Here is a 10,735-nt window from a genome sequence, read left to right on the forward strand (position 1 = left end):
TGGAGCATCCCCTTCAGCACAGTGTGGGTACCACTGGAGCATCCCCCTCAGCACAGTGTGGGTACCACTGGAGCATCCCTCCCAGCAAACACAGCACGGCCGTCGCTTCCCCCACTGCCGCCCGGCCGCCCCAGCCAGCAAACACTGTGTGCATTTAGCGTGGCAGGGCCGGACAGTGGGGTGTTTCATCAACCCGGCAGCGATAACACTCGGCTTTTGTCCCTCCCGGATAAAGGGGGTTTGTGAGCACTGGCTTTCCAGCCCAAACTGGCACCTGTCGCCAACTTACCCCACTCATCCCCCCCTTCGAGTTCCGCACCAGTGCTGGGGATCAGGCAGCAGCAAGAGCTCCAGCTCAGACACAACTTGCTGGGAAGTTTCAGATTTCCAGATCCACCAAAATCTTGTCGAAGAGCCACAGTCTCAAGCTCTGCTCTTGCTGATATTAAAAACAGTCCATAAACCTAAGGAAATCAGGGCTTTCCCCCTTATTTTAGCTTCTACTGAAACCTCTCGTGTGTTCCAGCTCCTCATGCACACCACAGAATTGCTGCCCAGACTTTACGTGCTCTTGGTGACCTGGCACACAAGATGGTGCCACCCTCTCCCATCTCCATCACAGCAGTGTGAAACACTCCCCCATGGACCAAAATCAGGCTGCTGAGGGAACAGGACTGCCACATACATAGATAGAAGCACATTAAAACCAGAGCTTAGAGATCATCCCTGGTGTTAGTTAATGCTGCCCACAATAAATAAGGCCAGCAGCTGAGCTGAGTGGCTCCCTGCTGTGGACACAGGCACAGGCAGGACAGTGCACTTCCCCTCAGCCGCCATCCAAGGAATTTCTCCTTTCCCTGCTTTGCTCATGAATTTTCTTCCATTGCCACACATCTGCCTCCTGTACGATCAACTGCTGCATGATCAGGCCTCCCCCTTGGATAAAAGGACAGCATTGGCGTGTCCAAGCAGGATGCAATGCCTGGTGCTGTTGGATAGGATGGGATGAGATGGAATGGGATGGCATGGCGTGGCATGGCAGAAGCAAGGCTCTTCCCACCAGGATGGCAATAGTCCTGCCAGATCCCAGACTGGAGCTGGAGCCTTATGAGGGGTTTTGTTCCTCTGAATACATACCCACAAGGTGATTCCAAGAGATAGTAACTGAGTCAACCCAGCCCTTAGCTCTGAAGGACCTACAGCGAGGAAAACCATGGCACAAATCTACGGCTTATGCTGTCCTTTAACCCCAGCACTTTCCAGATAAATAACCCAGCGCTGATCGTATTTTCTAAATGAATGTGCTCAAGCATGTCATTACAATGAAAGCAGGAAATGCTTTGATCTAAAAAAAAAATAAGTTGGCTCAATACATCTAAAGTAGCAGCTTAACAAGCTTTAAAACAAAACAATTAAAAGAGGTCTGTGGTGCCTTTGTAACACAATGTGTCTTTGCGGGAGCTGTGCATCAGAGCCCGCTGTGGTATCCGTATCAACGGGAAACGCCTCCAACCATGGAACACATCCAGGGAGAAAATACCTCATAATGGGATTTTTAATGATGACCTCACAAAGTGCTCCACTTTCCCAGGAGCAAAGACAAGCGTTGACCTGCTGGAAGCATCTGGATGACCAGCACAGGGCCCAGCCAACCCTTCCCCATGGCAGAGGCTGGATGTCCACACAGGGAAGTCCAACTAACTCAGGTCTTCCCTCCAGCACCACAGTCTCCGGGTGGAGCTGCTCTCAATTCGCCCTGCAGTGACTAAGATCCAAACCTGTCTTTCTCTGGGAAGTCCCCGGCAGCCCAGAGATGCACAGCCTGCCTGGAAATCTCAGCAGTCATCCTCAAGAATGAACACAGGGAACACGTCAATAATTTCAAAAGCTCCATAAACTCTAACAGAAATGGAGAAGATGAGAGGAATGAAGACTCTGAAAGCAGAAAGAGGAACAGATGGCTTTTATGGAGCAAGAAATACAATAGAAAAAAAATGGAGCAGCAGAGCTCTCTTTGAAGGTGTGAAACATCAGTAGGGAAGCCTAGAGAAAGCCAGGGCCCAGGAGCTGGGAGCTCAGTGCAGGGCACTGCATTGCCCAGCCAAGGCTCTGGCTGGTGGTCCTGGGGAGCTCCCGGCCTCCCTGGCTCCTGAGGCAGCACTGGCTCTGCCCAGCCCCACCACAGGGACATCCCGCTGCCAGAGAAGGGTCAGCGTGACACGCAGCATGGAGAAAGAACAGCCCAAAAAGATGATGAAAAAGCCAAGCTAAAATAGAAAGCAAAGGCAGCAGGAATGAACTGCGGGGCAAAGACTCTTGATCCTGTCACAGAAAGTTCTAAATCCCTTTTAGCACCAAGCAATTTCTTTTCCACGGAGAAGAGCCATTCTCCCTGCCATGGCCATCTGACTGTACACACAGCAACCAGGCAGCTCACAGGCTCTCCCACTGCAGCCATGGCAAAATCCTGATGGACCAAAGTGACAATGAGAATTTTCCTCCAGCACCTCAAGAACACTATGCCATTGGGGGGCACAGCCCCTCAAAGCCCAGCTGCCAGTGTGTCAGGGATCATGTGCTCTGCATCTCATTAAAAAAAAAACAATAATCCCCTTTGCAAGAGAGATTAAACTTTTGCAGCATTATCTCCAATGGGTTGGCAGCAGGGGATGACCTCCTGTATCCCTTAGTATCTCAACTTCCTTCAAAGGCACCTGTGCCAGCAGCCTTACTTCCATCCTCATCCATCAAAATTAGCAAAATTGATTTTGCCAGAGAATATGTCACTTTGACAGGAACCCAGAGTAAGTCCTGAGTGTGTCACGTCAGATGATGCTAAAGTAGAGCCTTTTACAAGGACAAGAAACAAGAAGATGAATAACTCATCCTTATCCTTTCCATGAAAAACTTCATAAGAAAACCCATGAATGACAGATACTTGTAGAAAAAAGGTTGATTCATTTTTGGAGTTCTTTCTAAAATAACACTTGCCGGCATCTGGAACGGTCACACTTTCCCTACGTAACGCCCCGCTGCTGCAGACTCAGCCAAGCTTTGGCTCTGGCCAGAAAGAGGCAGAGCCAACCACGCTCCCGGCGGGATGTGCGGCTTCATCTCCTGGCATTCATCACCCACGTTCCGGTGGGTCCTTAAGTGGATGTCCTCGTCCATGTCAATTAACTGATGCTTCATTACTCGAGTCCTGCAAAGGGAGCGGAGATGCTATCGCAGGCTCCGGGAGCAGGGCCGGGGTCACGCACGGGACTCAGGCAATTACGGAACGCGTCCCTGAGGAAGCCACGTGTGCTTGTGCTTGCTAGGCAGGCAATTCCCAGAGGGGACAACCTGGGCTGCCCCCGACCTTGTCACATCTTCAACCTGAATGGCGTGCAGTCAAGTGGCAACATCAATTAGCGGCATTTGCTCTCACCGGCGCCTCGAACGCTGCTGCTGAGCAGCGAGTCCCCAGCCTTGCCACGCTGAGCACAGCAGCTCTACACAGCTCCTCAGCTGGTATCACACAGCCACATTCCCCATTTATACGGCTGTAAAACACAGCTGGAGTTTCTCCTGACCATCCCAGGATGCTGCAGGAGGCACAGCCAAAACCCTCATGGACAGAAGCCATCGATTCCCGCCGAGCTGTAGCTGAAAGCCACAAATCCGCTCTCCTGTGAGGCACAGCACGGTCCCTCACACGGTGTGTGCTGTGCTGCCGTTGTCCTGCGGCACACGGTCGCCTCTGTGCCAGCACATTCCCATCTCCATCATTCTCTTGTGCTAGAGCACGTGCCCTCTGGTGAGCTCCAGTTTTTCCACCTCATCATCCAGACTTGCCTCTTGAAGGAAGCACCTCGCCTCTCCCAGGCTATGTGTTGTTTTTGAAGCAGCTTCTGCTCAGCCTTTATTTGGAACTCAGTGGAGCTGGAAGTGCTGGCATCACAGCCAGGCCAGCAAAGCTTCACCGCTCCTGCCTCGCCACAGCTAAGCCTCATCCCATGGATGCTTCAGCCAGGGTCCGGAGCAGCTCCGCAGCCAAGGCGCTGCTTCTCCTCCCTGCCAGCTTCTGCAGCAGGAGCTCAAGAGTCCTTTCCATACCCACAGAGATGCTTTGCCAGGGAACAGCTTCTGCTCCCAATGGCTCTGGCTGGTGGGGACACAGCAGCCATTGGCAGAGAGGACACAGTGCCCCTGGGATGCTCCAGCACTGCCAGGAAAGCGGAGCTGCTGAGAAAGACCTTCAGAGCAAACTTCAACAAAAATCGTCGCATGTCAAAGCGTATCTCCTGCCTACACATCATTTCCAAGTCACAAGGAGACATTTTGCAGATTGGAGTTGGAAATGAGCACTTTGTGAATGACTGGCTTTATTTATTTTTATAAGTCCTCAGGCGAGTCCAGGTGGGTGTTTGGCCCCCTGCCCCAGGCACCCAGCGCCTGCTGACCCCACCCCTGCTCATCTCCATGGAGCTGCTCATCCACCTCCAGCCAAGCTGGGTTGTTCCTCCTTTTCTCGGTGTTGCTTGGGACCGTAAATGCCAAATCACTCAGCACTGCTGGGAGGGCACTCCCACACAGCTGCACTTGGGGCACATCTCCACCCTGCTCCCTGAACATCACACCCAACATCCCTGGCCCCATGTGAGCACCCACTGCACAGCACCCAGCCCTGCCACCACACCACAGGCAGTGTGGGCGCTTTGCCTCCACCTTGGGCAGAGTTTAAGGAGCACTGGGGGGCGATGGAGCCAAAATGCCCATCGGTCCCCACCGTGTCCCCAGTGAAGGAGCTCAGCGCTGCACTGAATGGAGGCTTTAGTGCAGCTTCGCCTTGCAGAGCCGCTGAGGCCAGAGAAAGCAACTGATAAACTCAGAAAGCAGAAGAGATTCAGCAGCAGACAAAACCTCATTTCACAACGAATCCTCATAAAACCAAATTAATGTTGAAGGATGAAGGCAGGTAAACCTCCCACAGTTAAGTTCAGGCCACTGAGACTCAGTTTAAATCTCTCAGCAGTTCTGATTTAATCAATGCATTTCCAAGTGAAATTAGATGAAGTACATCTCCATCACAGGAAATTATATAAGCTATCAAAGTCTGTAGGTGCAAGTCCCAGTAAGAAGAGTCACAAGAAATATTCATATCGACTCAAATTCCATTTTTAAGGAGTCACTTCAGGTCCAAAGTTTAACATTCTTTTAGTGAAAAAAAAATCACTCTGATGAAAACAGTGAGCCAAGGCAAGGAAGGGCCAAGCAGCAGGTTTGGGAACAGCCCTGCATAACCCACGGTGACTGCTGGGATGCTGGCCTAAGCCAAGAACCCCCTCCCAGCAGCACCACCCAGCGTGGGAGGGAGGGAGGGAGGGAGGGAGGGAGGGAAGGAAGATGGAAGGGAGGAAAGATGGAAGGCAGAACAGAAGTAAAACCTCTTTGTTTAAAGGAGGGGGTGAAAGCACCAACAATGTCACACCATCCACTGATCCCACCCAACACACTCAGCCTCCGGGAATTACCCTGGTAGAAGAGTATTGCTATCAAACCCATACTCTGTTGGGCTTGAACCGCTGTTGCCTACTTGGTCACCACCAGCCCTCAAGGAGAACAACAGGCACCACAACCCAGAGCAGAGCAGCTCCTGCTCCTCCTGCTCAGCACACTGAGCTTCCAATAATCTTGGTAATCTTTCCTCCCAGCCCTTCTCCCATTAGCTATATTCAAAAGCTGAGGCATGCATACATTTTCATAATAAACCTCAGACCTGCTGGAAGTTCCGTGCCTTATTCACACCCTGTGGAGCTGCCCTTGGGAGCCACCTGCAGCGCTCACCGCTGCCCCGTATCCATCCATACCTATGGACACTGAGGTAAACAAGGCATGCTGGGACAGCCTGAGGATCAGGTTGGGTGAGGGAAGGTGGGAACACAGTTGGAGATCTGTCCTCTGCCTGGCTGCCCTTCCCTGTTACAGGCTGGGCTCTGAAGGAACATTAGCAACTCCTTTCCAGCAGATGACCACTATGTACGGCAGAGCCAAGCCGTGGTGCTCCGGCCCCGGGAGCAGCTGGGCCGGCAGCTTGCCTGTCCCGTGTCCCGCCTGCCGAAGGCTGGCACAGCAGCTGCCACACGGGGCAGCCCCCAGGCATCCCGGGCAAGCGACAGCACCACAACTCCCACCTGCCACCCCATTGGGGACACCACAACGACAAGGCGGTGGCTCCGGTGTAATTAGAACAATTATTCACGCTCTGGGAAGTGGCTGCCCAAGCCCTGCGCCGCTCCCCTCACCTCATCTGGGAAATTGCTGCCAGCATGGAGGTACAAACTGCTGCATAAAAGTGCAGTTTATTCAAGCATTATTGTGCCTGTTAAGTATCATAGCCAGTGACACCAGATGAATTTCTGTGGCAATCAATCCACCCGGGAGCAGCAAGCTCAGCCCCTGTGTGGATGCAGGATGAGTAAGGACTCCTCAGTGGAGGCCATTAACTCCCACTGCTTACTGCTCTCATTACTTCCCAGACTGCAAGGCTTGCATCTTTGACGAGCGGCTGAATCTACATTTGACAGTGTGAACCTGATGAGTGAAATTCATGGAAAATGTTTGCTTTGGCAGTAAGTACAAGGCCCATAAAGTTTCCACGGAGCCAATATGCAAGGATGTATGCTTTTAATGAGTTGTTTTATACAATCGCCGAGAAATTGCAAACGGTGGTTTTACTCCTACTGCAAATCACTCCAGAGCTCAATGCTGTAAAAACCGTGGCATATTGTTTAAAACATTATATTCATAGCTATGGAGGGGAAGTCCTCGGCAGCGCTGGAAGCCTGGCACGCTGCAGGAAGCTGCCGTGCCCTCGCAGGCGGGCGCAGGCACTGACGCAGGCGTGTGCACGCACACGTATGTCTGTGCACACTCGGGGAGTGACAGAGCCACTGCCACCTCCCAAAAGAACAGATTTCGCCCCGCAACACCCACACCTGCCAAGAGCAGAACGGGGCTGGAGCATCGCTGGGACCTCGCAGGGGCTTTCAGGGCAGCGCTGCTCGCTCAGCCCCGCTCCGAACCGGGGAGCGGCAGCTCCCCTTCACAGGAACCGAATAATTCTGAGAATGCAGTTGCACAGGTCCTGCCCTGCCCGGCAGAGGAGCGCAGCTCACCGCGAGGTCAGGAAATGCCACTGCCCCGGGCAAAAGGGATCCGACTTGAAAGGAGCAGCACGGTACCATCTCCCCGCCGCAGGCAGCCGCTCCAGGCACAGGCTGCGTGGGGTGAAACGGGCGCTGCAAAGCTCCACTGTTTCTCCTGAAGCTATTTTTCTAGTAGTCGTCGAGAAAATGAGGAGAAATGACATGGGAAATGTCAGAAATAAAGCCAGAAGCAATTAGAGTAAGAGAGAAGGGAGAGCAGCAGGCAAGGTTAGCAGTAAAGTTATCTCTTATTAAAAATAAAACACGGAGGGACTGGAAGCTGATGAGGTGGCAGAAAGGACAGCGTGGTGCTGGGGATCCAGGATGCACAGCACAGAAATTCGTAAGGCGAATGAATCGAGGAGGGAAGCAAGCAGAGGGCTCCTGTTTCCATTGCTAAACTCTCCTCAAAAATAACAAAGCAGAGGGCGTCCTCCGTTCCCAGGATTACAGCCTTCTGCCGCGCCAGCCTTGGGAAACGGCCCTCCAGCTCCACTGGGCTTTCACCTGACACGAAATAAATCCAAACGCGTGGCACCCTGAGAAAACCCTGGGGTGCTTTCGCCGGGAGGAATTCCTAAGGTCACTACATCACCACAGACTCTGTCCTTCCCACACACAGCAGCGCATCCTCGGCTGACGGATGGACAGACATCTCCAGCGGCAGCGTGAAGGTGCTCGTGTGCCCGGGCTGTCGGGGTGCACCAGCCAGAGGCACGGGACAAAGAAGGGGGGCATTGGAAGCCAGCTCACCACGTGCCTCTGGAATATGCGGCGCGGCACGGGAGTGTAAAAGAGAGGCCAAGGGCCTCCCCCAGCTGCTCAGCACAGACAAAACCTCAGTTCAGGTTTCACCCTCCAGGACTCCAACCACAGCCCGGACAGAGGGACAAAGCCTCCAGCAATTCCCACGGGTGGCGGACAAAGGCTTCTCGCATCACCACTCTCTCTCCGTGGATTCGGGGGCCCCTGCCTGCCTCCCTCCGTGCCCCCAAGCTGCAGCCATGTTCTGCCAGAGCGCGGGGGCGCGGGGGGCGGCGCGGGCTGATGGGCTCCCCGAGGTGCTGCGTGGGGTAGGGCTGGCGGTGGGGGCTACACCCACCATCCGCTCACCCCGCAGCTCCCCTGCCCACACAGTCCTGCTCCCCAGGGAGCAGCCACAGGCCCCGCTGCGAGCTGCGGGAGTGGGGCGGCCGCTCGGGACTCCTCGCCTTGCGACCCCTCTCCCCAGCAGCAGGTGATGTGCCGCATCCACCGTCCTGCTCGGTGGAGGCACGTTTGGAGTTTGACCCCTGCCCAACACAACCACTAAATCCCAGGGCTTTCCAAATACAAAACCGGGTTGTGGAGAACAAAACAGATCGTGCATTTCACTTTTCCTTAGGGTCTCACTTGTTTAACCCGCTGCTGCTTTCACTCGATTCCACTGAGATGGGCTTAAACCACCAAAACCCAGGTACTACTGGGGCTCCGGGGCCGCACACAGGCAGGGGCTGGGGCCAGGGCTTTCCAGCCACAGCACCATGGAAATAACAAGATTTCGGCTCAGATGACTTCGCAGCGGTAATGAAAATGTGTTACGTAACACTTTGCCTCCGTCTCCTCTGCTTTGCAATTCTCGATTAATCTCCCAAACACATCCATCCATTTATCCGTCCATCCATCCATCTATCCGTCCATCCATCCATCTGCCCGCACCCCGGATGCCCCCCCAGCCCCTTCCCCTAAGCGGCCCCCGCCGGGGCGGCCAGGGGAGACTGAGCAGCCGGCGAGGGGACGCTGACCGCGGATTCATCTCCTGGGCAGGGCGGGCGAGCGGGGCGGGGGAACCGGGTGGGGGGAGCCCGGCACCGCGCGGAGCGCGGACCGGCCGCCTCCCCGGGCGCCGGCAGCCGCCGGCTGCACCGAGCGCTTCCCGCTCCGCTTCACACACCGCTCTTCATCCCGCACCCCGCTCCGCTCCCCAGCCCTCTCCCCACTCCAAGTTCATGGTTTAACTCCGCCGCTCCCCGAGCGCTCCCGGCGGCGGGATGCCCTAAGCGCTGGCCCGCGGGGCCATCGCTCCCCGGTCCTACCTGCTTCCCGGGAGCCGTCGCATCCACATCGTCACGTCTCGGCCCGGCCCGGCCCGGCCCGGCGGGGCTCAGCGCCTCAGCGCTCCATCCGGGCGCGCCGCCCCGCGCCCGCGGCGGCGCTCAGCGGCGGGGCAGGCGGCGGCCGGCGGGGCGGGCATGCCCGGCGGCGGCGGCGAGGACGGGGGACTGTGCTCCGGTGCTCCGGCCCCTCAGCGCCGGCGGGGCAGCTGCGCGCCCGCGGAGGCTGCGCGCCCCATGCGCGGCTCGGTGCGGCTCGGCGCGGCGCGGTGCGGTTCACCGGGGCTCGGCTCGGCTCGGCTCGGCTCGGCTCGGCGCGGCGGGGCTGGGCGCGCGCGCGTCTCTGCGCGCACCCGCGGGGCGGGGGCGGGGGGCCGCGGCGCGGGGAAGTTGCGCGGGGCGGAGGCGGGGGCGGAGCGCGGCCCCTCCGCGCCGCGGCCGAGCGGGGGTGGACCCGGCTCGGCACCTGCACCCAGACCCGGTTGCGACTCCGTCTCCGTTGGGGATCGCCGGGCAGTGCCAGGACCCCGCCGGGGAACGGCCCGTCCCTCCTCGGGACGCCGACTCCGGCAGCCGCTTTCCCGGCTGGAGAGCTTCTTTCCCCGGACCCCGCGAGCAGCCGCTCGCCGGCGGCCCCGGGGAGCGAAGCCCCGGCTCCGCCGCTGGGCACTGGCCCAGCAGCTCCGCACCCCGGGACCGCGGTGTCCCGTACAGCCCGTCCCCGCCCAGCGGGCAGCAGGGGAGTGCGGGTTCAGTCCGTGCTTTGCGGGCAGGGCGAGGGGTCCCCCGCAGTTCGGCAGCCCCGGGGAGCCCCGGCCCGCTGCCCGCTGGAGCGGGCCCGGCTGTTTCTGCAGCGGGCTCCACCAGCCGGCCGAGCGGGCATCCTGCTCCCGGAGCGGGCATCCCGCTCCCGAGCCAACCCTGGGAGAGTTTCCATCCCGATCTGCACAGCTGGCCCGCAGGTACAATGTCGGGCCAGCGGGAGCGTGGATCCGCCACCGCCGCCTCGGGCCCCCGCACCGAGAGATATGCAGCCACCACTGAATTCCCTTGGGCTGGAAGTGCCTTTCGTGCTCCGTGCTCGCCCAAAGACAGCCGAGCACAAAGGGGAGCGTGCGGGGAGAGGCGCTGGTTATTTTGGGAGGTGTTTCATCAGAGCCTGATGCGTTTTCTCTCTTTCCGGGGGTGCTGCCAGTAAGGAGCGACATTATTCCTGGTGTACTGTAAGAAAAGTGTGTCTCTCAAAAGCCGAGCTGCTTTTCTGTTCAGCTGCTGCAATAAAATAAGTTTTTGTATGCATTTGGAGGTAGATTCTTCAAAGCTGCTCCTGGCTACGAGTGAGGAGCAGAACCGTGGTGCACAGAGCCAGCACTGCCAGGGTGTCCCTTCACAGGGACAAACCACCTGCAAGGAAGGGGCACACCAGTGACCACGGCTTGCTCGGCTCTGAAC

At 57.0% G+C, this 10,735-nt stretch overlaps 1 protein-coding gene across 2 annotated transcripts in view; it reads right to left on the reverse strand.

Moving 5' to 3' along the window:
- AJAP1 (adherens junctions associated protein 1) overlaps positions 1–9,347 on the reverse strand; it is a 37,848-nt gene extending 28,501 nt beyond the window's left edge. For both annotated transcript variants that reach the window (XM_053997744.1, XM_053997743.1), the window contains exon 1: positions 9,266–9,347. In XM_053997744.1, the coding sequence (XP_053853719.1) occupies positions 9,266–9,294 (29 nt within the window). In that variant the 5' untranslated portion in view covers positions 9,295–9,347. The remainder of the gene's footprint in view (positions 1–9,265) is intronic.
- Positions 9,348–10,735: the final 1,388 nt, after the last annotated feature.

The sequence above is a fragment of the Vidua macroura genome, chromosome 23, assembly GCF_024509145.1.
Source record: "Vidua macroura isolate BioBank_ID:100142 chromosome 23, ASM2450914v1, whole genome shotgun sequence".
NCBI lineage: Eukaryota > Metazoa > Chordata > Aves > Passeriformes > Viduidae > Vidua > Vidua macroura.